Raw genomic sequence first — 27,466 nt, forward strand, 5'->3', positions numbered from 1 at the left:
GGAAAGGGAAGCCTTTTCTGACAGACTGATGTGCGAGAGGGAAACAGCAGAGATACCAAACAACTTCAGAGTGAAGGTGGTAGGAAAACAGCAGAGGAAAAAGCGCGTTTGAATCAGGGTGACATTTCTGCGCCGTTTTAACGAGGCCCCGTCAAGGTGGTTCGAGGGTTTTTCACAGTCTGGCTCTCAGCTCTCTGAAAAAGCAAGGTCGTCAGGTTTGGATGTTTGGCCGGCAGCACAAGAGGACAGCGGAGGGCCCACTTCCAAATAAACCAGGTGGAGGTTTACAAAGGAAAAGAGAAGAGTTTGAGCAGTGGATGAACTTGAAACCTTAACATGTTATCAAGGTGAGACCCTGTGATCACCATGAAGACCTTCATCTCTTGAATCAGTTAGTTGAAAAATCCATGTCTCAGAAACTGTGAAACTACTGAAACTTTTCCCAGAGTTACTTTCAGAAATGTAAAAGTCTAAAAGATTACAAAGGTATGACTCAGCATTTTTCCAGAAATAAAATAATCACCATGAAGCTCTGACTGGTTGCTACCTTATTTTTCTTTAACTGTAGCACCAAATTTCCATACTCACTTGTAGGTGTGAGCATTGGCAAGAACCTCATTATATGATACGCACCACAATACTTGGGTCATGATACAACAGTATCACAATGTACAATATTACTCAAAATCTAAATGAAAAATTAAGTAAAAATTATCTGACTGAAAACAACTTTTCAATTTTATTGTTTATAACATACTGAAAGTCAAATGCAGTGTTACCCTGGAAGTTTGTCAGATACCTACTGTAACATTAAACTAATGTTGCAAAATCATTGGGTGGAAGATGTGATCAGTTGGTGTGACCAATTTTTCTCATAAAAAGTCTGATATTGAGTAAAAAAAATTACTGTGGTTTTGATTTTAGCAGCGTACTACGCTAAAAAAATGAAATTTAAAGTGATTTTAAACCAGCTAACCCCAAAATAGAGGAAAAACAGTGATGTCTATGGTATCAAAACCCATATCATTAAGCTTAGGAATACAACATTAGAAACATACTTTGAGGTTATATTCATTGAACAGTCTCTGGGCATCACACAGCAGAGCAGCTTTTTTGGCCCCATCTACTTCAGTGGAGATGTGGGAGACGTATTTTACTTCCAACTTGGCTAAAATATATATATATATATATATATATATTTGGAAATTCCGATATTGAGAGATAAAATATTTATATTGTATCAAACATCAAAGTAAAGTGATATATTGCTGCATCAATATTTTTTCACACCTCTATTTACTTGTATTCATCAACATTTCCAGTGGGGTCATCATTTCTTGAGCTCTTTTTGTTTTTCATACTAAAAAAAATCCTGGACACTGCAGCCTACCCCAGAATATCCCTTGAATGCTTACTGACACATGTATGTCACAAACTGAAATTTGTCCACTGTGGCAGAGTGGGGTCTTAAGAGCCAAACCTGTTTTCAGTCTTTTTATAAATGTGTTACATGTTAAACATTTAAGATGTATGTTACCAGGAGCTTGCAATGGAGTACATGTTTGGGTAAATACTATATTGGAAAGACTAGACTCTATGTTGAGTTATTTTACATTCATCCATCTTTGAAAAAAGTTTTTAAGCCAATATCCACTTATCAGTAATGATCCCTGAGTATAACATGTATGTTTGATGCTCTTTGATGCTCATCATCTTGGAGCAACCTGCCCCAAAAATTACCCTCATGAAATGTATGAATCAATGGAAAAAGAACATGCTGGTGAGCAGAAAATGGGTTAAAAAAAGAAAAAGGCGATTTTTATGCACCACACAATGGTTATGCACCAGATGTGGAGAACTGTTCTGAATTTTTGCCTCCTGCTTTTACAGGTCAGCTCACTCTGACTTCCAGTGGATATTTTATAGAGGGCGAGGTGGAAAAATTCTGCATGAAAAACTTGTTCATATGAATTCAAATGCACCCTAAAAAGTTTTCCTCCTCATTATGTAAACTGAGCCAAAGGCCACAAAGCTAAACCACAAAAAGTAAGAAAAACAGATTCTCAGTGTGAAACCATTTGAATCATTCTTTATGCTTACACTACAGGCTGCTGTGTGTGTTGGAGAGGAGGTGACCTGTTTAGAGCTTAGTGTAAAAAAGGGAACACTAAAGGACTGAAAATAAAAGCAGAGGATCTTTAAACAAGGTGCTAGCAGCTCTGTTTGCAGTCTTTGCTGATGAAGAGCACATAACAAGCGAAGATTTGTTTTACATTAAACTGTTTTAGTAAGTATCTTTGCCAGTTTTGATCATCGGGCCTGTTCAGGTTTAAGGGGAGGAGTCATTTTTTTTTCCAAACCTTGTGGACAATCAACACTGACAGATCATGCTGAGAAGATTTTTATGCTGTTGTTCCAGTATTGCTCTGTGCACAGAGTTGACCAAAGAGTTGACTCTCATATCCTAATTCCAACCAATTACTTCTCAAGACAGTTTTTCTCTTTTATTTGTGATGATCAGAACTGTCTTTTACCCCTTGTTGATATGTTACATCAGTAAAGGTGTGTTTTTTTTCCAGTTTCAAACACTGGCTCAGAAAAACTGATCTATACTCTAAATATTGGTTTGAGTCAGATGCTTCTCATCTCATGTTTGTTCGCTGTGAACTGTTTACTCTTTGGTCCACGTGGAGTGTTGTGTTGATTTATTCTGTATTGCTTGCTGCAGCTTTTTCGCCCATCTGGGACAATAAAGTCAACTTACAGAAGAGAGAAAAAAAATGTAAAAGAGGGTCAAACATACTGTATTATGCAGTGTTGTATGCAGCATGAGCAGAAAGCGTATTTGACAGCTCACTGTTAATGGACGTATGATTGAAGGGGGGGCAGACAGAAGAAAGGTCCGTTAAATTATGCATCACTAAAACGCTGAAATGTCAACTGCTAGTGCACAGTGCTTCATGTTACAGCTGTGCACTTCATCGAGGTGAACATGCAGATGATGTTCTTCTTTCTGGTTCCAAAGAGCACCCATAGTTTACAAACATGTTTGGGGTTTATCGAGTAGACGTTGTTATTTTTCTTGATCAGGTATTAAGTTAAAGAGCTGGAGCTTCAAAATAAAATCAAAGACACTTCTGAAAAAAGCTAAATCATAAATCCTTACACGTGCTCTTCCTCTTGGGTTTGCAGATTCAAATATTATTCAGGAAGCAGGCTGTTTCAGCTGTGTGATTTTGGAGTGTGTGACATTTGTTTAATTTATCTCAAAAACTTGGAGCAGGAGGCCAGATAATTGAAATTGATTCTGTACACTCTGGGATTATGAATAAATGTTTTTGTTGGGGATTTGTGAATGTAGCTGCAGATTCTAAAGGTGTGCCACAAAAGATGTGAGTTTTGTGTGTGAGTGTGTGTTTTTTTAAACTTTTAGTAATTTGTTGAAGCACTGTGATCTGCCTGGTCATGGTTGAATGCAAAAGAAAATAATCAAAGGAGGAACAAAAACTAAATGGAAAAGCTTTATTTTTACAGCTTCTGTACAACATTGGGTTATATTGATTTTTTGGAAAAATTCTATGTACAAGATCTGAATTGATCTGTTGATACACAGATGATGTTTCACTGATTGCTGATTGCAAACTTGAGAATGTGTGAAAATAACCAAAAGGCATACAATGGAGAAACACAATGGAAAAAAATGGACATGAAAGAGAAACCACAGGCTTTGGCATTCCACATAAGCACGTGGAAGGGTCAGAAGCTCCCAGGACAGAGCCTAACCACTGTTTATAACTCATTACATGCAGATATTTTTTATGATAAAATGAAGATTGATTGATGAATAAATATGTATAATAACCAGTCACCATGACTTTTTGAGAATCATTAACATTGATTGTGTGCATTCAGTTGACAAAACAATCAGATAAATACTCAGCAATGAAATGAGTTATTAACATTTGATTATTGTTGGCCAAAAATGCTGCTCATATGCTGTGTCTAATCTGTAGCACTGACACCCTCTACTTGTCGAGCCCATAGATATCTTTAAAAGCATCTCAATCTACTACCTGCATCACAACAAATACAGATACAAAGGGCAGAAGTTTGAGCCAGAATGTGAACATAAATCTGTGTCTAAGCTGTGAGCAATTTGCATGATGGACATTTACTTGAGTACTCAAAGCTGGTGGTGCTAGCTCTGCCAGCTTTAGGCTCCTTGTGTAAAACATTTTGGCATTTTTAATCCAATTATGTATACCAAGGGTGGGCAACCTTTTCCATGACTCGCGCCACTTAAGAGTACACCCATGCCCAAAGAGCCAAGTCTTACTTCTTTCATAAAATCATTGACAGTTGACAAGAAAGTCTCCTTGAATGGTTTTCCATGCTTAGCTTTGCAGTGAGGAATGCTATAGCTTCCTTCCGTTGCCTGTTTATTTCTACAGTACGGAAAGTTTTGAGTGTGTTGCTTTGTTTCAGATACTTTGCTAACACTGTTTTGCCGCTAAATAATTGCAATTACGAGCTAGCAGACTGACCTCGCAAGAGATTTGCATTGACACACTTGCAAGACACATTTGCACACTTGTAATGTCAATGATTTGAATTCAGGTTAAGTGTTAAATAGAATACAACACAATCGTTTTATTATATATTTTATCTATTTATTTAGTCCTCTGTCTCATTGTAATTATTCTTTGCGTGCCAACAGAAAGAGCCTCATGTGCCAGCTCTGGCACCCGTGCCCTAGGTTGCCTACCCCTGATGTATACAATCTCATTATCAGAATCAGAATGAAGTTTGTTCGTACAAGGAATTTGTCTTGGTGTGTTGGTGCTAACAACTAACAAGAAAATAAAGAAAATGCAAGATAGAAAAAAAAAAGTTAAAATATAAAATATTAGAGAAAAAAAATATATATATAGAGAAAAAAATAATAAAATAGAAATAAGATAATAAAAATAAAGAAAAAATTAGGAATATTTGCAGAAAAAATAAAATTATAATAATTATAATTATACATTATACATATGTTTACAGAAAATTATATGAACTCAGGCTCAACTTTTTGAGTATTTTTTCTATATTTGGATGAGCCTGTTTTTTGAAATTTTAAATATCCATTCGAACCACCAGAATCTTAGTTGCTTCAGAACTAAGAGACGAATGTTTGTAATTTAATTTCCCTTCACCTAGAAATAGTTTGGGCTCTCAAACTCAGTGTTTAACTCAGGCTTAACTCTGTATAGCTCAGGTTTTTCCTCAAACGCTAGGTGGAAAAAGGTCAGACAGAACATATTTACCATCAGTTCTTATTTTTACTACAAGTGTTGCTTGAGTTTTGACCTCTTTGGACTCTTCCCTCCTCGGTGCACCTCAGGAGATGGTGAAATTGTGTCAGGGATTTCTGCTCTGCTCCTACAAAACACTGTTCAGCAGTTTAGGATTTAAAAGTGTCACACTGTTAGATCCACTGTTCGTGATATTGATAGATTTCTGCACCAAAGGACAGGAAGACTTCCCACATTGAGCTACACTGAAAAGTATGTAGATGTAGTGAAATGCAATCAGAGGCTTAAAGCAGTTAGCAGCTATATCTATATTTTTTTCTGTATGAATACAATCTCATGCAGCACTTTGCATCTGGGACTTAAAGTGGTTCAGGGATACATAGGGAATGAGAACATTATTACACTGCATAGTTCCTCCAGAAAACAGAACAATGCTCCAGCACACAGAGATATAAAGATGAAGAGGGGGGCAGGAAGAGGAGGAGGGGAGGAACAGAGTTGTTGCTCATCAGATCAATACTCTATTCTACGGTCAACTGCACAAAACCCTTTTTTTTCCTCTTCTAACATCTTCCATCTCTAGTAGTAGGAGATGGAAAGTGCATTAGCCATGCACAGGTTGGAGAGGTGTTGGTAGTAAAAAAGTGAAAGAAACTGAGACTAAAGGAGAGGAAAGAAAGTTTGTGCTTGGCTTTTTCTTTACTTTTAGAGGTTATGTCTAAATATGTGACCCAGACCAACACACAGGCTGAGCAGATAAGAAAATAATGAATGTTGTAATTAAAAAGACTTTGTTCTGTCTATCACCTGCTTAAAAAATGTTAGCCCCAACTGAAGATAAAGAGAAGCATGGATTGAATATTCGATGCTGTTGAATAGATTTTCCTGTCACTCTTTTTCATCACATCAAACTGAACCTTGTCATCGCTACACAGACACAACAGGCTTTAATAAAGGGTTACTACATGTGTAGTAGCGAAGTAATGTCCTTAGGCTCTTTAAATAATATCCAAAAGCTTTTTACATGACTTTGTGTGTCTAAAGGGAACGAGGAGTTTGTAGGAGTTTGTTCCAGAAACACATTGCGCTTCTGTCAAGTTACAGAGAGTAGAGAGAGTAGACCAAACAGATCTCTCTTCATCATGCTGTGATATGAATTTGCTGTTAAAGCAAGTCATTTAGAAACACTTTAAAGACACAGCAGGTATTGGGTAATGCCATTTATGATGTTACAAGATGATTTTTATTTTTGTTTGATCACTAACTTCCCTCAAAGTTTCCTTGAAAAACACAGATTTTTTGACTAATGGGAAACTTTGATGAATGACTCACAGCCAAAAAAACTGCTAGCTTCAGCCCTGAATGATAAACTGTGAAAAGGAACAAGTGTTTTGTCTTGTGAGGGGAGGGGACTAATTGTTTCAGCATGACATCACCTATCAGTCAGCAGGTGCCACAGAAACAGTTCACCAAAAAAATGAAAGCAAATATTCTTGTATGAGGATAAATGACTTAAAAGAAAGAGTAGCATAACTAGCAGAATATCTTAATAAAAGTTTATATTTTAGTTCAACTGATTTGATGTGAAAAGTGTTTCAATCTGATCGATTTCAGCCACACAGCGAAAGCAAACCAACAAAGGTCAAACAGTAAGATGTAGAGGTGAGTGCATCCAGAACTGCACACAAACACACACTTGTCTCCTGTCTGGCTACCTCCAGACAAATGAACCGTCTGGTCTGCCTTAAAGTGACCTTCACCCTGAAGCCCAAACAAACACAGACAGACACACACAGAGCGTAATCCATCATGATCCTTCACTGTCCACTGCTGGAGCTGAAGAGTTGACGTGAATACGAAGAACAAACAGTGTGAGAGGCTGAGTTTCAGACGAGTACTAGAAAGTGTGTTTGAGTGTGTATGAAAGTTGGCAGAATAAGAAAGAGGGAGGCAGGTCAGATCTTGGTGGATTAGTGGAGTGAGGGGTCCATCAGAGGCTTAAAGTGTTGAGTCTGTGTTGACACCAGATGTTAGTTTGATGTGTTTTATCCTCAAGACTTTGTTCTGAAGCAGAAACGCGTTGCTGAAATACATTAAAGTTGTTTTACACATGAAGAAAACTCTGAACATTCAGGCTTTATTTTGTGTGCCTTCTAAAGTCCTGATGGAAAGAGAAAAATGTGAAACACTGAAAGTTTCGGGAAGTTTCTTCAGGCCAACATTTGGCTCCCTGAGCTTGTAATAACTCAACATACGTGCTTGGGTTAGCAGACTGGGTGTATGCTAACTGTGCAGCTTCTTAAGTACTCACCGATACCAAGTACTGATACCACGAGTACCTTTGATAGATTAAATTTCAATTAACAGTGACAGATTATTTTGAACAAAGACAACGCAGCCACTCAGCCATTAAGTCGCGACTAAAACAAAAACAACTCTCTCTGTATTTATGATTTGTTTTTAACAAATTAACAAAAGTGCAAAAATACTAACAACTGTCAGAGCTTTTGATTTTTTTTTTTTTTTTTTTGTGCACAAAAAAACAGTTTAACTCTCCCTGGTTCAATCACATTGTCTGAACAGGACCTAATGCACATTTGCCGTGGTGTCAAACCGTGGCAATGCAGCGCCAACTACTGGTGAGGAGGCCTTACTCATAAGACGTATGATTTTTTTTGCCTTGAGTATCTGCTGCTGGTATCGGCAGCCTCCACAAGTATTGATACTTTGAAATAATACTGGTATCAATCTGATACTCGATACCCGGTACTCGCCCATCTCTAGATATGGCTGCACATTCTGGCCTCATTTTCATTTAATGGGAGGATTTGAGGGCATGCCGTCCATACGAACACAGTCAAATGATCCAACTACCTAAATCTTTGCTCGAAATGACAGTCAACCATCAGATTGATCACTGCAGAAACACAACTTATGATTCCAAATGTTTTTTGTTTTTTTTAGAGGAAGGATGTGTAATTTAATGAACCTTATATATGAGTTCACATAGTCACACATGTTATTTAAAGTAGAAAGTAAAGGATCTGCCGTCTGCCACACAGCAGATATTAAAGGCAAAGATCAAGGGAGGATGTTGTGTATTTTTTGCCTTGTAAACTTCTCTTTAAGCTGTGGTGTATTAGATGCCATAAATCAATAATAATATCAATCTTGGACCAACCTTAAGCCTGGACAGGAAATAATAACAGCAGATGGCTTTTCTTCAACAACATTTCTGTCACTCACCCTCCTCCCTTGCTCTCCGTCTCTTTCTCACCTGTTTTTCTTTGTGCTCTGTCCTTCTCTCTGCCTCTCTGGGCTTTTTTTTTTTTTTTTACACGATGAGTCGATGGCCAACAACCCAAACATTGGCCTCAGTCCCTCGTCCGGCAGAGAGGACACAGAGCAGCGGGGCAGAACAGCAAGGTTGCTATAGAACTTTCTGCATGATCCCTCTGCAACGCCTACTCACCGTACCTCACCAGAAAGATGATAGCTGCTTAAAAATGACCACTGAAAGATAAACAACACCAGCAGGACGGCGCAGAAAACAAAAAGAAACAATCATTTATCCTGCAGGTCTGTTTACAAAAAATCAAGCTCTGAGAGTATCTCACTAACAGTTTGTGTTTTTTTTTGGTCACTATGATTGAGATGTGACCTTCACCTCGAACCCTTACAATTATATAATCATTACCATCTAATCTCCCTGCAAATACTGTGAAGTGTCCACAGCTCCAAAGACATTCAGAAAATCAATGACAGCAATTTTTCTGTGACAAACAAGACTATAATTAGTAAAGAAAAAAAAGAAATTTCTGGTTTAAGCTTTAGACAAGATGATTTAAAACTTTTCTTCATTTTGTGTGACAGTAAATCAAATCAACTTTGGGACAATGACAGACAAAGAATGACATTTTAAGGTAATAACCAGTGCTTTGTAAAACCACAACAGACAGTTCTCCTGAATTTGTGTTTTAAAAACTACACAATGAATCTACTTTCATGAAAGTAACTCAGAGTATACTGTGAACAAATCAGGTATAACCCGCGAGAGCCTTTTTACATCTACCCTGTTGATACAAAACCAGGTAGATTGAAATATAAATTTCTTCTACAGGACTGTAGTAAGGGGGGGTTTCTGTATCACATTCACAGTGTTGCCCTGACACAAAGGTCAGTGAGCTGGCTAGACCACCAGGACTTTACCTGATCCTCCTCTGAATGACTCATTATCATGTCAGTGGGGGTTGATGGGAAAAGCGAGGGCTTCTTTGGTTACTTGTGGGTCTAACTGTGACACTTATTGTCTAATATTTCCAGTACATATCAGCTTGCTGTAATCTTAACTCTTCTGGTTGAGATTCAAACCACTTGGGCAGACTTGTGTGTGGCCTCATTTTTTATCATTATCATTTATTATCATTTTAATAGATAGTCAGCATGCATGCTTGTACAAATCAGAGCTGCAGCTCCAGCCAGGATGTGTGTTTTTTTTTTTAATCTCTTTACTCTTTGAACCTCAGATGTCCCATAGGATGTGACTAAATGGGTACAAACCTATTAAACCAACCCTCTCTCCAGTGTCTCTGTCTTAAAAAGTTCCTGCTTTCACTCATTTAACACTTGAACAGCCCTCTTCACCCTCCTCTCACAAAGTGGCACCAGACGTTAAGGTTTAATCGGCCTCGGTGTTGGATACATCAAGGCTTCTTGTCACTGACACCTCTCCTCTTTCGCTCTGATTTGGCCCTTCTCCATCTGTTTGTAGCCTGCCTGCTTCACTTTTGGGACTTCATGTCAGTTTAATATCCTGTCGTACTTCTAGGAAGAAAATGTGGGTAGGTTTGAGGGTTTTAAACAGAGGATAGGTGATTGAAGTTATCATAAAAACACTTGTATAAACTGCATTAAAAAATAGACATTTTAAAGAGGGGGCATTATGATTCCCTATATTTTGGAAATTATTGAACATGATTATTGTTATTATAAAGTAACAAGATCTTCTAACATCTCCATATTTAATTGCTATGGAAATCCCTTAATCTGTCTCTAAGCTGCTCAAAACAGCCCACACAAAAAGTAGCACAAAATTTTGACAAGACTTTCTGATGAAATATTGGAGGATTGGGTCTCAAACATCAAGGTCTGTACACAGCTCTAACCCCTGACAAAAGAGAGCTGGCCAATCAGAAGGAAGGGGGGTTGTTGAGCAGGAGCCTTAAAGAGACAGTGGGTAATATAAAATGTTTATGGGATGTAAATCATGTAAAGCTACAACAGAGGTACCAGAGGGACAGTTTAAAGCTTAAAAAAGTCACATTACCTCCTTCATAAGCAACGTTTTCTGGCTGAAAATGTACTTTTCAGACTCATGTAGTGTTTGGCAGAAGCCATGCTGTAACACTAATCCTGTATATTTTAAGTGCTTATTGAGCAAAGAAATAATTGCAGAACTACATAATGATAATATTAGATATGCGACTGCTGAATAAAAGGCATAACCTTAAGATGCCCTTTCTTACCAATTAGTATAAAACTTTAAATCAATCCCTTCTGCAGTTCCTGTCTGTACAGTCTGTAACATTTATTTATAACCTTAATGAAGTTATTAACACCTGCCATAAAAGTCTAGAAGTTACCTCCAGCCGTGGAGTTTAGTTCAATAGTTATCTTTAAGTCAGTGAAAAACTCTTCATGAAACCAGAAGCAGAAACAAATGCAAGCACACAACTCAGAATGGTTTCATGAGATAACAAGCTGCAGTTTATGGATCTCATTTGGTTCAAGTGGGTTTCTAAAAATACACAAGAGTTATTTCCACTTCAAACAAGGCCCTTTGAACTGTGAAATGGCTACGTGGTTAGTTTTGTGATGGGTTTGTGGATAATTAAAATTAGGCTGTGGATATGACTGTTGGACGTCCAGGTGAGTGAGCTAAAGATATTTTAGTGTCTAATTCAGTTTATCATGACATACAAAATTCTATTGCCTAGTTTTACTGGATTGTTTCTTTACTTCATAAATACAGCAATTTGTTACATCCATTTTTTTAAACCGTTTTTCACTTTTTTATATTTACATTATTATTTATGGTACCGTTCCTTTGTAAATTCGCCTCCAAATCTAACGTTGACTGAAGAAAACTGGGACACAGCAATTCGCTGTTTGTAACACACTCATGTGCTGAGACCTCTGAGCAGAAGCTTTAAGATGAAACCGAAGATTAAGGCAGAACATACAAAGTGTCAAGGCAGCAGAAGAATTTTTACTTCAAGACGAGCTAAGTCTGCTGTACGAGAAATGAAAGGAAGAGAAGGTCAGGTTGAATGTTGCACCCACTCTAACAGCACTACACACCCTTAGCAGCCTCACATTTAAGATGAAAAAGATTCAGACATGCACAGGGAGGATGTGTGCGCATGTTTGTGTGTTTGTGTATGTGTGTGTGAAAGTGAAAGAGTAAGACACTGGAATGACGCCACATCAAGCACAGAGCACAGCAGGGCAGGCGGAACCAAAGGTCCCTTCCACAGGGGGAGTGATTAAGGCGTTGCACACGGCCCACAGGGAAAAGAAAGGGCAGAGAGGAGAGCTCATTACCCATAATCTGGAAGAAGAACTCTCGCCTAACCCAGCCTTGAGGACTCACACACACACACACAAACACACAAACTTTCTCATACCAGCTCAGAAAATCAAGCTCTTTGTGCCTCAGCTGAATCGAGAAAATATGGTTTAAACTGCAGACGGGTTTTAGTCAGTGCTGAGGGGAGGAGAATGAGCAGCCTGAAGGGGTCCAAACACCTGCAAATTGACTTTTTGTCACTCACTTTAGGCAGTAACAGACTTTTTCCACATTATTAATGAAGGAAAATTACCCGATGGTGGCGACAGAGCTCTGATGATTCTTTCACTCTGCAGAAGTTAACCTGAACTGACAGATCTGGTTCATGTCTGCTTCCTGTCATACACTCATTTCAGGTAGCACTAACAGCCTCCTTATGTGACATGTAGCACAGTTCATCACAAAACAGAGCTATTTGTGAGTGAAATTATTGCTGCTTTCCTGTCCATGACCTGGATACCATCTAATGTCTGAACTTAAAAATTAAGAATTCAGTTTCATTTTTTATGCATATCACTTTTGAAAAGCTCAATGAGGCTTAACCTGGTTATATGTAGGATGAATAAATACAACCATATATGGGAGATACAAATGACATGAATTATTTATTTTCAACTTATTGGCAAAAGGTCTTGTTAACTTCCAAACTAAAGCTACAACAAGGTTGAAAATTGAAGAACAGGTAAGGGTGAGTGCTGCACTGGGTCAAAACGTATGAAAGATCGGGTGCTCTTCAAGGATACAAGGACCTAGTGTCCCTGACACAATCAAGGATTTAACTTCATCGGAGTGTCTCGGATTGTACGTTGTTTTCTAAGGAGAAAAAGTAACACCAAAATCACTGTGAAGAAACAAACTAAGCATGGATGCCTCATCAAACCAAAATTGAAAATTAACTCTGCTATATTTTCAATCCAATGCTGCAGCAAGCAAAAAATCTGCAGTGATAGAGTAACATGGAGAGGAAGTTGAAAGAGTGAGTGACGAAAACAAAGCGGTGAAACAGAAAAATAGATTTTTTTTACCCACAATTTTTTTTTTAATCCTGTCAGTATGTGCAGTATATGAAACTTAACTTAAACTCCACATTGCGTTTCAGAGTGTCTTAACTTATCACTTGCAATATTTTCTTTTCTCAATATATCTGCAATATTTTCTTTGAATATATCCATTTCTATTTAAATCTACCACTACAGTATTAAATTTAACCCAAACTGCTGCTATTTAGTCAGTGCAGTACCTCATGTAAATATTTGTGTCAATAGTCATAGGTCATTTATTACCAATGTCTTGTATACCTCTTTGTCTCCATCTACATATACCCCTTGGTATTAATTTTATATATTTATACCTAGGGATGTCCCAATATTACATTTTTACTTCCGATACGATACTGATACTGCGGCATTGAGTATTGGCCGATATCAATATTAATCCGATACGATATCAGCATTTAACATGCATACTTTTATTATTTATTTTGTAGTATGTCTGTCATGTTAGAAAAGGCTTGATTAAGTGATATTATTCAAACAAAGAACAGTAGTCAGCAACAGTAGTTATGAGGAAAAACTGACCCATTTACAGCCAGACCAATGCTAACTGATCTCATTTACATTTACGCCAATGTTGCTATCATTCATTCCTTTGACTTCTACTGCTTTGTTTCGGGTCACGTGTGGCTGAAGCCTATCGCAGTTGGGGAGAGACGGGGTACACCATGGAGTGGCCACCAGTCAATCACAGAGACAGACAATCTTTCATGCACACACACACACCTACAATTCAGAATCCCCAATTAACCTGATGAGCATGCTTCTGGGCTGTGAACCCACACATGCATTATGTTTTAAATGGTCTGTAGACTGTGTATATGTAGCATTTTCTTTAGTTTTCTGATCACTCAAAGCACTTTTATATCACAAGTCACAACTACCCGTTCACACCACATTCATACAAAGATGACAGAGGCTGCTATGTAGAGCACTATCAGTATAAAGTAATCCCATTCACACCCCGATGCCATCTCTACCATCAATCAACATGACATGATGACATGATAGCACGGTTAGCTGTCAAGAGAAGCAAAAAATGGAGTGTATTCTTAGTAGAGCTTTGTTTTCTCACAGGGGGTATGTAAAAAGACAGTTGAGGCTCCGCTTGGACATATTTTCCTCTCAAGAAACCACAAACAAAATATAAACAATGCTGACTCCACCTCTTCCCGTAAGTAAGACGCCACAGGAAGTGTAATCTGGCCTGATCTTACCTGGTTGATGATGTAGATGCCGTAGTCAATCCTCTGCCGTCGGAGGATGGGGTGGAGGTAGTGGAGCCAGTACTTCAGGTGGTTTTCTCTGTGGCGGAACGGGATGATAATGGCCACCTGAACAACAGGTGAATGTTTGATTAATCATCTGTTTCAGTGGCGTGGGAATGTTGGCTTAAAATGCTGGGAAATTAAAGAAAAAAGCTCTCCATTACCAGCCAAGGTGTACTTTTCTGTTGACATGGATGAGGATTGTGAGATAATCTACCTGTTTAAGTTTCCCAAAGCATGTTTGTTTGAGTGATTCTGACTAAATGAACTCTGTTTGACTTTGCTGTAAATTGCTCTGCGCTGGAAATTCATTTCCGTACCATCCCCCAGGTTACTGTCACATAAAGTTGGTGTTCATTCATTATAAATGAAGCAGCTCAAGGATGAACTCTCAATAGCTTTACAGATTTGAGGCAGATCTGAGGCCATCTTGTATCCCTGTGCTCTAAGTGAGTCGTTCTCAGCTGTCCAAACAGTCCAAGGTTGAACTCTAATCTAGCGTGTAAGTTCATGGTGATGAAGCTCTCAGGTGAAGACAGGCGACACTCTCACCTTGGTTTCTGTACAGTCAGGTGCTGTGAAGAGTGAACTTGTTTCAGTGTTATCTCTGCTGCAAAAGAAAGCACCCTGACCTCAGTGGGGGAAGGCTTTGAACACTTGAGTAGATTTATTTTGATTTTAGCGTCCAAATGTGATGGATGCAGTATCACAGTGGTAAAAGTGTCTTTAATAATTTGTGTGTTTACTGGTGTTTTATTTTGAAACTGAGAGAAAAGTGTAGAAGCCATGGACAGAAAAAAGGTTGTCACAGTTGGAGAGGATAAAAATAAAAAAACAATGAATAAATAATCCATTTTTAAGTAAAATTATAACAATACTGACCCAAATATAAGATTTGTCTTTATTCCATGGAATATTTAATCTAATCTTCAGGACTTACTTATTAAATCTCAGTATTTGTTATTAACAAATGGCACCACTTTTTGTGAAACCATTGCATCCTTCCTGGAACTAGTTGTGACACGCTGTTAACCCCGCGGTGGGACGCAAAAACTGAGAGGCACGGTGAACAACGCAGCACAAGAAAAGGACAATTTAACAAACTTCACCATTTTTAAAGGTCAGGTTATCAGTGCAGCACAACCATTAAACAACCGTTAGACAACTGTGAAATAACTAATTGCTAAGAAACAGCCAAACAATACAGTGTTGTGTCACAAAATGGTGAGCCTGCAAAGAACATCTTAAAATGTAGGTGAGTATGTTATTAAAAAAACAAAAAAAATGGACACATGCACATTAACAGAGCCATCCCATAGGCTACTATCTATTATGATGTTTATGTTAAGAAAATAGACATTGTAATAGCTTTCTTTACACATTCTTACAATTTTTTTCTATTGATAAGTGACAATTGATTTTAATATCAATCAAATGTGTGTAAATGTGTCTTAAAACAGTACATTTCTAAAAAGCAGTCTTCTTAAAAGCAGGATTGTCCTAAATTCAAGTCATTATGGTAAGTAAAACAGGGAACTCTTTGAGGCATAGACAAAACTTTAACCTGGTGACTTGTAGCCAAAGACTCAAACTATTGCTGTCAATCACTCTCTTTTATCCATATATATTTCTGATTTACTTTCTCATACTTGTATCTACATTATCTAGACTTTCTTTAACTTTGCATCCCACAAATTTGACTCTGTAAAAGAAACTTTTATTTAAAACAAGAATGTTTTATCTATAAAAAGACTTTGTTCAATAATGATATAAATGTTGGCATTTCATGCATTGTACAAGAGTTAGCTTAAAGCAAATGTACACTGGCAATCCCTCATAATTCAAACATTAAAAAATAATAAGAAATCATTACATTGATTATTATTTATCATCACATAGTTTTGTTGCTGTATAATTTTGACTTCATATCTTAACTTCGAATTTATTAGTAACTTTTTTGACTCGCTGATAAATTGTTTCATGGGCTACATAAAAAATCTTTTACTCTCACACGACTTCAAAGAGGTGAATCTGGTATTTTTCCTTACTTGTTTTACAGTTTTAGTTTACTGTAAATATCATGACACAATAAAGACACAGATCAACCTTGATTATGTTCGACTGATAGGTTGTTTTACTGTTGGGTACCGAATTCGGTACTTTTAAAGGTACCGACTGAAATCTGTCTGTAGTACCAAGTACCGAGTCACTTAAAATCAAAAAGTACAATGTTTAGCTACCTAAACATGTCCTTGTGACTTTAAGGGAGTGGAAGAGTAGGCGACTTTCTGGGCTGGACATGAACACAGCATTGCAAGGTTAGATATTGAAGTATAGATATTTTAAATTAAAAAACGTTTTGCTATTATTATTAAACAAATTTATATTTATTACCATATAAACAAACAAAAAAGTAAAAAAAAATTGGTACCGGTGAGAGTCAATACCGATTGCCAGGTACCGGGCATCAGTACTGTATAGTCTCAAATGTGAAAGGTAGCCATCCCTATTTACTGTTTTGATTCACTTACAAACCTGCAGAAAAATGCAGCCAGCATAATGTTTAAGTTTCTGTATCTAAACTGATTTAAAGTGTGTTACATTCAGACAGAGACAGATCAACAGACCTTCCATCTGGGCCGACAGTCAGGAGGTGTGTAGCGTCCTCCCTCCGTCACGTTGGGGTTTTCTTTCTGCACTCGCTCCATTGTCATCTGGGTGCTGAACTCGATCAGCAAACGTCCCACTGAGGACAAAAAAAAAAAAGAGGTAGGAGTTAGCAAGATGAGGAGGATAACAAAGAAAGCACAGAACAAGAAAAGGAGAGGGAAGAAGTAGCTCATAAGGAGAAAGAAAGGGAGCAAAGGAGGGAGCGAGGGATGTAGGGAGCAAGGGACAGAGTGAGAGTGAGCTTTAAGCTTCAAAGCCAAACTGTACGTGTATCAAAGCAATGTGTGCAGAAATAATGGTTCCCAGGGACACGCTCTGCATAATGCAGCATTTAATAAGAAGCACAGACTTGGGAAAACATATATTCCTGAAAAAATAATAAACAAAGACTTTGAAGTCAGTGAGAGTAAACACAACATGAAAGGTAATTACGCTGCTCAGTGATGAAGCCACACCATATGTTATATCTCTACAAATCTATCCATCATTCCTTTGAGTACAGAGGGATCAAATGATATCTCACGCTTGTGTCTGCGTGCTTGAGATTGTGGGTTCAGACTAATTTAAAAAGAAGGGCTGGCTTTAAATCTCTGGCCTGGATCATAAATACAGAGCCTCGTTCAGGGAGCCAGGATCATTAAAATATATGAGCAGGGCTTTGCTGTTTGGGCTCCAACCAAAGCCCTGCAAGCACGAGCGGGGTCTGAGCACTCATTCCACTGCAAAATATCACTCATTAGTACAAGGTTTTATTCTGTGCTAAGAATAGGGCTCATTAGTTCATTTGTAGGACATTACATGTTTGAAAGAAAAGACTGATTAACCAAGTTTGTCACTCAAATATACAGAAGATTAAACTGGTGGAGGTATAACACATGATAAACAAGGCAACTTCCATTTTTTGAGTTGTAATTTTGAGTAATGCAACATTTTAAAAATCCTCAAAGTGCTGCGTTCAGGGTCTTGAAATGTTGGATGGAAAAACTAAAACTCACATTTATTTGATTTTCTTCTGAGTGTTATTCATGTATCCAAAGCCAGATAGATATCATCTTTCTGTGTCATAGATCTCTGTTGTTTTATTAAAAATACATCAGTGAGCCACAGTTTGGCTCAGAGTTTCATGATTTTACACTACACTGAACCCAGCCTCTATTTTGAGTTTATCAAACATGCACAGTTAAGCTGCTCGAGTATCACGATATGACTCTGAGTTAGCAGCAGAAAATCCTCCCAAACAATTATGAAATGACTTCTGTCAAAGTAAAACTGTCCCCAGATGCTTTATGAAACTCTAAATTCTGTTTATAGAAAAATCAAAAGATACATTCAGAACTTTTTCTCAATGATGTGAATCTTCAGCCAACAAAAAATGGGTTTTTATCAAAGCCTCAGAACACTCAAATCAAATATGCATGTGTTGAAGGATTGTTCCACTGTGTTCAAATACTGCTTTGCTTTTATCTGTTGCTAATTAAACACATAAAAGATTGTTTTCAACAATTTTCAACCCATTCTCCATCAATTTGGGTCAGGATTAAGTATGAAAAGATGCCAATTTTTAGTTTGTCTCAAAGGCCCAGCTCAAAGCAGCAGAGAAGAAGAGAGAAGCTGAGTCATTTCACGTGTTCAACAACGTGGTTAGAAACAAGAAAAAACCTCCAGGCTGTTTAACTTCAAATTCTTTGCATTCATTCTTCTACTTCTACTTCTAACGCTATCTAGCAACCAAAATACACCACTAACACCAGAAATGGAATTTGTAAACACACAGGAGAACAAAAGATTCCCAGAAAAGGTTACATGCTTGTTTTTTTGTTTTTTGTGTTTTCTTTTTGCTGGCTCAGGTATTTAGTCATTTAGAGCAAGAGGGCAGAGGAAGAGATGAAGCAGAGAGGGCTGAACTTGGCTTCCCAAATAAAGACAGCACACATCATGTCATTTATGACTTTGGAACATTGCACACCATTACATGGGCTCATATGGAATCAGGACACTGGATACACACATTAGAAATGTATGTGTTATGGGTATTAGGGTAGTATAACTGTGCTATATTGTCAGCCAAACACTGTGGCAGGCCAAAGACAGCAGCAGGGATAACATGACATACAGAGGGAGTTGAGACAGCGAGCGCTGCTGATGAAAACAAAGCGATGAAATGGAAAATCGGGACTTTAATGGAGATCTTCCATTACAACCAGGACATTACTGATCCTATTCACAGTTCTGCAGATGCTGACTTTTTGCTCAGCTATTTTTTTTTGCATGTCTCTAAACTATGAAAAACTGTGTTTTTATAGTCACCATGAGCACTATGGGTTGTCTTGCACAAAGATATTTCATGTGGACAATGAGGATCCTGGTTTTACAATAGAAAGATGGCAAGAGTTGCTCCTGAGCCCTGGGGATAGAGAAGTGATGTCACCTGATCCCTTTATGCTTTCCATTAGTCCTGACCAGTAGACTATTGACAGACAGCCTCAAAGCAACATATGGTCTAAAAGTCTAAGTCTAAAAAGAAAAATACATCACGAGAATAATATACTGTGGTAGGGGTGGGAGAAAAAAATCAAAAATCAACATATCCTAATTTTTTGTTTGACAATATCAAAATTGGGATTCTTCATCAAAAAAACCTTTTTCTTTTTTTTTTTTTCAAATTCTTCATTTCAGTCTTTGTTTATAAACTGGATTGGAAAAAAGTTACCACTTTTCTCCAGCAGAGGGTGAAACGTTTCTCTCTGACTCACGTGATGTGCATTTTATGGGAAAATATGTCTCCTGATAAAGTCTGTCGACCAGGGGTGGCCAACCAGTCAGAGACCCAGAGCTCCAAAAATGATCTTGGTACTACAAAGAGCCACATCACACACGTGGTCTTACAAACAAACTTCCTCTCACACATACACGAAATGACATAAAATGAAAAGCAATATATTTCCATCTATCTATCTATCTATCTATCTATCTATCTATCTATCTATCTATCTATCTATCTATCTATCTATCTATCTATCTATCTATCTATCTATCTATCTATCTAGATATGAGCACATGAGTGATTGAGAAGAGGATATGTAGAGAAGAGAAACCGAAACTTAAGTATCAATCTCATCACCCAAGTATTGATCAATACCGAGCCCAACGTAGGCATCAATATAACAAAATTTTAGATTGATCAGCACACCACTACTCATAACAATATATATGTTTTTAGGAACAGAATGCCGCACACTGAAAGGCAAAGAGCCACATGTGGCTCGCGAGCCACAGGTTGGCCACCCTTGCAGTAGACATTTACGTCCTGGTTTTACTTTTTTCCTGTGGTCTGGTGTTGAAAAAGCAAAATAAAAATCGCAAAAAAAACCTGTAAATATCAAAGAATTGCAAATTAATCGAATCGGTACCCCAAAAATCATAAAAGAATCCAAACCCGAGAATAGCATATTGTCCCAGCCCTATACTGTAGTGTCATCAAAAGTCAGTGAGTCAGTGTACTGACTTTAAACCTTTAACTTTTCTTGGGACATGAACACAACAAATATTAATATATACTACTGCTGCAATTGATCACATGTAGACAAAATGCAAACCGTGTGTTGCATGGTATGAGTATAACCACAAGCAAAGCAGAGGAAAATGTAAATAAGTTGAAAATCTTCTCAGCATTGATGTATAAGCTCTGTGCAGAAAGGTCTCCTCCAATCAACACTGCCCAGGCGACAAGTGTGATCGAAGCCAACAAGGTTACATGTTCATAACACACCTCTTTATCAAACCACAAGAGATGAAAATGCAAATATCTCCCAACATCCCCGTCTCCGGATTGCTTCTGCCCGTCCTCTCCTCTCTCATCCTCTTTCGTGTCTCCGTTTTTGATTTCCTCTTTCCCCTCTCACAGTAATGAGACAGTAAGTGGAACATGGTGTTTCATCTCGTCTCAGGATGACGTGAGTTCGCCCTCACACAGAAAAAGAAGGACAAAATAACAGGAAATGCTGGTTCTCACACAGGAAGGTGCTATTTTTAGAGTATAGGTTGTGTTTTGATGTTTTTGGCCCAAAATCCTAAAACTAATTATCTCAGTAATCTCTGAGTATCAGGCAAATGGAGCGGTGAAGTCTTCTGCGAAAAGCTAGCCCACTTGAGGGACCAACATTATGCTTTATTTAGGGCGAGTCTAAAATTTAGTACGAGGCAACGATTGGTGTTTTAATTGATCTACATTATGTATGGCTGTCTGACTGTAACATCACTGTGTTCAGCTGCACAGAACAGACAGCATTTATAGAGTCCACCAAGTTCTGCTGGTGATGGTTAACCTTTATTCTCTTAGACAAACAAGAACACAGCAGCATGAAGCTCAGTTTTGAGATCCATTCGGTGCATTCGGAGGTTAAACTTCTCATTTGAGATTCTGAGTCAGTTTTCTGTTTGAAGGACAACTTGTAAGATTTCATTTATCAGCTTTAATAGAACATCTAAAGAATGCGCTTCTATTTTTTCTTTTTAAGTTTGGAAATACAGTTTTCATAAAGCTAGGGCTGAAACTGAACTTGGATAGTGAGTTTAAAATCACTCCATGTTCATGGCTGATTCATAACAATGAGATGAAAAAAGAGTCACAACGACCTTTCCTGTACATATGGAGGCGCTATCTGCCTCATACTCTTATTGTTGACTATCTTCATGCTTCTCTTTCATTAAAAGCTAAACATGGTGACATGGTGGCAGCAGATTAAGCTTCTGCAGTGCATAAGATAGTGGCTTTACCACTCATGGGCTTCACCAACATAGTCTCCATAGATAACAACTGACTAACGCTACAAAGACATCACACCAATGTCAGGGCTTCCTGCACCAAAGGATGCTGGTAAATCAACTTTTTGTTTTTTTTAGCGTTAATCTTTCTTTTAGCTATTTTTATTTTCTCACACAACTTTACTAATACCTTTGCATGTATGTCGGCTATTTAAAAAGAAAACTACTTTATTAATGATAATACAAGGAACTCAAATGAAACGATGACCTTTTCCAGACAACAGGTTTGAAAAAGAGAACTCTTAAGACCAAATCCTGTTCAAATAAAGAAGCAAAAAACAATTGTGATTAGCAAAATAATGAATGCATAAAATGAGGTGTTTTTATTAACACCTTTAAAATGAAATATCTTTTCAGTGCTTTTTAAATGCATATTGTAACATCGCACTGCTTTGTTGAGTTTTCAGGACCATAAGAAGTGCTTTACGGGTTTGACATCTTTGGACATGACACTCTGGCACGAGTTTCTCTTCTGCTTTAAAGCTGTTTGATGACCATGTCTTTATTACAAGTTTTCATCAAAGAATTGGCCTTACAGCTCTACTTCAGTTTATGTAATAGTTAGCTAATTTAGCCCATTTATTTTTAGACTATCCCTGTGTCTGTCCATCATCTATCCCCTGGCATTATAGTGACGTGTGGCAGCTTATCCCAGTCATCAAGGATATCCCTCCTTTTCCCAGTATGCTCCAAGAAAAGCTAATATCATATTTAGGTCAATATTGTAAACAACTCAGGTGAGTTAGGGTAAAAAAGAAAAATGGAGGCACCCATAAATAGTAGTTTTATGAGTTATTCCCTTCGCTCTGGTTTTATAGCAGCGTAAACTGGTCACCAGCACTTGTTTTGCAGCCGACTTAAAAGTCTTCCGTAGCGAGGGATGTAAACAACATGATCTAGATTCTGCAGATACCATGATGCAAATCACCTGACAAAAACTAATCAGTAACAGCAGGTGTTGCATCTCACTGTCACTGCCTTTTTAATGGAGCCCACCTCAGAGACACATGCTTGTTGTTTTGATTAGAATGAAGGTGACAAATAGAGGTCAAGGAAGCTTCCAGACTCTTTGATGCTGAAACAGAGAAAGCTTTTTAAGCCATCACTGACATCTTCCTAGAGCTCTGACACAAGAGAAATCAATGATAAACAATTGTGTGAAGTCACTGTATGTGTGCATGTAAGAAACAAGATAATGTGTGTCTGAGCTAATGTTTGTGGAGCTGTAAGTGATAAATGAGAACACACACATGCGCGATAGCTAAGCTTATCTGTTAGCTGATATTACAGTTATATATAATAATCAGGCTGCTTGATCGTTCTATTTCAGAAACCCACTACACTTACGGGGATACATCACTGCTCCCTCTGCTGTCACACTAACATTACACACAGCATCCACACACATATACACTAACAGATTCTGTATACACACTCAAATTTCCACAACAATAATGAACAAATCTCAGAGCTATTAAGATAGTAGTACATGAACCGACAGTACATTGAGAGCATAAACCTGGGGCAGTAAGCATTTTTAACCCACGCACTAACACACACACACACACTTTAACAAACATGCACACACTCACACTGGATGACTCTCTGGCTATTTGTGTTTGCGATTCAGCCTGGGTCTGACTTGATAACAAGGAAACAGAATTAGGAGGAAAATGAAAGCATTCAAGTGTTCTTGTTTGTTTGGGAGCATCCATTCATAGATGTTTTTACCTGTCTGCTGCTCCTCCTGTCTTGTTTTGTAGAATTGTTCTGCCCTAATGAAACCTCGCAGAAATATTACAAACAATCACTTTCTCTCTACAAGGCCAGTGATTCTGAATGTGGGGTCCATGACTCAAATGGTTTCAATAGGTGATAAGACAGCTCTGAGAACAGGCCATTTTAACACTCAGGCACCTCCACTACAGAGCCCAGTGTTGTATTTCATGCAAAATGTAGTTTGGCGTCTTCTTGTTGCATTGTGCAATGTTTGCCCTGGAGAGGGCATCATCTGGATGGAAACCTACTCCTGAAAAATCTGTTTATTTACCTTTAGCGCTGCCCAGATATGAAAGCTACCAATGCCATAGGAGTGGAGGAAGCAGCCTTCAAAAAGTCAAATGTTGATACATCGGACCACAAGCCAACTTTTTTAGTGCTCTTCTATCCATTTCAAAAGGGCTCAGGTCTCAAAATAAATATTCAGGTTGGACTTTCTCAGGAGAACAAGAATCGATTCAAGGTCTGTAGATAGAAAGTCCCTGATACAACACTACCCACTACCCAGACAGGGGATTAACCCACATGCAGCAGTTATTCTGCAGTGGTCTGATCAAACTTGAGAGTCTGTCAATAAAATGAAGAGTGAGGTTACGTTACATCTGCTTGGTGAGGTTGGAGCTGGTAGATGAGCACAGGCTGTGAGTGACTAAACAGTCTGCTCACCTTCTGTACACTAAACTACACTATGTATACTGAGTTTACAAAGTTTGATTGTTTATTCTTAAACAAAAGTAATATGTAACTGTAAATAAATGCATTACCCTGTCGTGTTGTATCAAACAAAAAATGTAGTACTGACATGAAAATGTGCTCTCCTGTCATTTGCTTCCAAAAAATGAATGTACTGGATAAAAAAACAATGCCTGTGGTCCTACTAGGGATGCAGCGGTACAGATCCAGGTGTATCGGTGCATCCCTCACAGCAGGATTGGTATCGGTGGCAAAGGGCCGATCCAGACAATAGCTCTATACCTTTTTTTCTACCAGCACTCTTGGCTAATTAATTTGTAATGTTTTTTGCTGCATTACCAGTCAACGGGGGTTGAGATTTCTCTCCAACAGCGGGGAAGAGAATGCCAAAGTTGAAGAGCCATCACTGCTCTGTTTTTGGCTGTAAACAGCCACATAGTTCCATGCACAAGCTTCCCATCTCGGAAGAAGACAAGACTAAGTGGCTGGAGTTCATTTATCAAGGAAATGTGCCAGCTACACTCAGTACAACTGTGCATGTTTGTGCTAGTCAGTTCATGGTCTACTGCTTTTCCAACTTTGGACAGTACAACAGAGGGCTAGCGAATAGACTGGTCGTGAATCCAGGCGCATTAGCTACCATCCACTAACAAACCTTGGATCCTGGAAATGTGAGTATTTTAAATGCTGTGTGCTGTGGAGCAGATGCAAGAGCTTTTCCTCAGTGTCCCCCGTCTCTGTGTTAGCTTCAGGATGCTAACTTTAGCTGTGGTTGGCCTGTCGTTTCAGCCTGTAATGTTACGGTAAACGAGCTTCACTGTTTTCTAAACATTGTGCACTCAGAGCTCATGGCGCTGTTCTCAGTGACACGGAAGAGCGGGGCGGTATCAGCGGTGGCTCATTTACATATGAAGGTCACGCCCACTAAATCAGAACGTTCTGAACAGAGGGGCTATAAGAGCCTGGAAACAATGCTGTTGTGTTTGATTTATTGGCTTTTTGGACCAAAACATGTTACTACCATTTCATGAAGACATCAATGATCCATATTACACTGCAGAAAAGGAGCAAAATATGGGACCTTCAAATCAGTGGAGTCAGACTTTTACACCCAATTTAAATTACTGATCATCTGGTCTACAAACATTTCAATATTCTTAAAGCTTATCTACACACACATAAAAAAAGTGATGTGCATCTCCAAAAAGACTGTTACTGCTGTGAATCTCCGTGCACAGTGGCATCTTTTTGCACAGGTGTTGGGGATTAATCTGCATGTAAAGGTAAAAAATGATTTTATTTTATTCCATTTGGCCATCTGTGAAAGTGAAAGTAATCAAACAGCTCTGATTTTCCTCTGAAGTCCGCGCACACAGCACCAGGACCTGCTGTGTCACTGGTCAGCCGGGCCATCTGAGCACACAAAGCACCCGACAGGCTGCTTGTTAATCAGACGTCCTGCTCTGACACTTTCTATGCTTTCCTGTTACTTAAGCAACAACTGGAAGAAAGCCAAGGTCCAGTTTCAGAAAGAAAAAAAAAACAGTTTGAAAATTAAGTTTGGTTCTTTGGCTTCAGGGGAAAGAGAAGAGGGAGAGAAAAGAAAGAAAGGAAGGAGGGAGAGATTGTTCCTGTCCTCCTGCCTCCTACTGACACAGACTCTGTAACAATGGAGACTTTCAGGCCTCTGAATCTTATTAGCCCGTCCACTCCCTCCGTCTCCTCTTTCTCTCTCTCTTTCAATCATTTACAAGTGCCTCTACCAACTGTGGAATGTCACTGCTATTTTTCCACAGATGGAGAGAATGAAAGTAGGGAGAGATGTAATGGAGGGAAAAATGCATGAAGACAGTATTTTCAAGCCAAGCAGCTTCTCTTTCAACAAAATCCACATTTTCTTTTATCGCTTCATCCTCTCATTCTTCTATTTTTAAATTTTTATCATCCTGCTATTTTTAAAACACCTCACTGGTCTCTAAAAATAATTTGTTGTAAAGGTTGTGTTAAATGAAATCCTGACTGTGTGAGCGTGTTGTCTCCATGCCTCCATGGGAATGTGTGAATTTAGTGGATCAGAGGATTACTGGTATCCAAGAATCTGCTCGACACGCAAAGCACCCAGTCATCTGTTTGTGTATGTATCAATGCACAACACCCGCGTGTTGGTGTGTGCTGTAAACAAAGAGATAAAGGGTTAACAGTGGTGTATTCACAGCTCACAAAGAGCCAGCACAAAAGGTTGCAGCAAACTGGCAGCTTTGTTGTGCAGGATGTTTGCAGCAAAATGAAATCCAGATGACAAAAAGGGAAAAATGAACAGTGAGAGGAGGATGATGTGACACTGGTCTGTTCGGGGGATTAGAAAGGTTGCACTTCTTCAGTTTGCTTTAGAGCTAAACAGAGATTTTAAAAAAGGGACTGAATCATGAGAGATGGGCAGCATAACCTTGACTGGAAAAGTAACAACAAAGTACATTTATCAGACATAAACTGAACAGAAATCAAACAAATTCTAGGAAGGTAAGAAAGGCCGGCTGTGTGCTTTGAAAACACTTAAAAGGGTAACACCAACCAACAGTGATAACAGTGCATACAAATCACACAAGTGATGGAGCAAAGAGGGCGGGTACATAGAGATGTGAGACTTTTACTTATAAAGGTGGTGTTAGCTTTCCCATTTTCCCATTTTTCCTGAATCTGTAAATTTTCCATAACAGTCTGTTCGAAAAAATAGCACAAGATCTTCACGAGATCTTTTCAAGATCTTCACAAGATCTTTTCAAGATCTTCACAAGATCTTTAAGAGATCTTCACAAGATCTTTAAGAGACTTGCTGAAATTATGGGGACAACTCATAAGGGTCTCTTAACTGGTTCACAACATGTTAGAGGGTAGGGCCTCAAACACCAAGGACACAAATGGCTCTAACAAGCCTCCAGAGGTCTGGCCAATCAAAGGGAAAGGGGGTTCAAACAGAGGCTGAAAATAAAGGTTTTTCAGCATGTAAAAGTATGAGAGGAATACCAGAAGGACAGTATTAAGTTTAAAAAAAACCCACAAAGCCTTGTCTTTAAATAAGGGAAAGACTGATAATCAGCCGGGCCTATTGGCACCAATATTAGGCACCTTGAGGCATATTGGCATCGGCCTTAAATTTTCAATTGGACAACTAGTAAAAAAAAAACAATTTTAAAACTGGGTTATTTTGGCTCTAATCTGTCCCCAGCATTGTCCCGCCCACAGGACCATCTGATT

At 38.4% G+C, this 27,466-nt stretch overlaps 1 protein-coding gene across 1 annotated transcript in view; it reads right to left on the reverse strand.

The window, feature by feature from the left end:
- The window catches only part of b4galt2 (UDP-Gal:betaGlcNAc beta 1,4- galactosyltransferase, polypeptide 2), a 204,168-nt gene that overhangs the window by 91,424 nt on the left and 85,278 nt on the right, over nucleotides 1-27,466 (reverse strand). The window contains exons 3-4 of the mRNA XM_074688142.1: nucleotides 16,873-16,991; nucleotides 14,195-14,311 (exon numbers count right to left, since the gene is read on the reverse strand). Coding sequence (XP_074544243.1) covers nucleotides 14,195-14,311; nucleotides 16,873-16,991 — 236 coding nt within the window. The remainder of the gene's footprint in view (nucleotides 1-14,194; nucleotides 14,312-16,872; nucleotides 16,992-27,466) is intronic.

Source organism: Halichoeres trimaculatus, unplaced genomic scaffold (genome assembly GCF_033239565.1).
Source record: "Halichoeres trimaculatus isolate MK-OKI-2021-1 unplaced genomic scaffold, fHalTri1.1 fHalTri1_scaffold_15, whole genome shotgun sequence".
Classification (NCBI taxonomy): domain Eukaryota; kingdom Metazoa; phylum Chordata; class Actinopteri; order Labriformes; family Labridae; genus Halichoeres; species Halichoeres trimaculatus.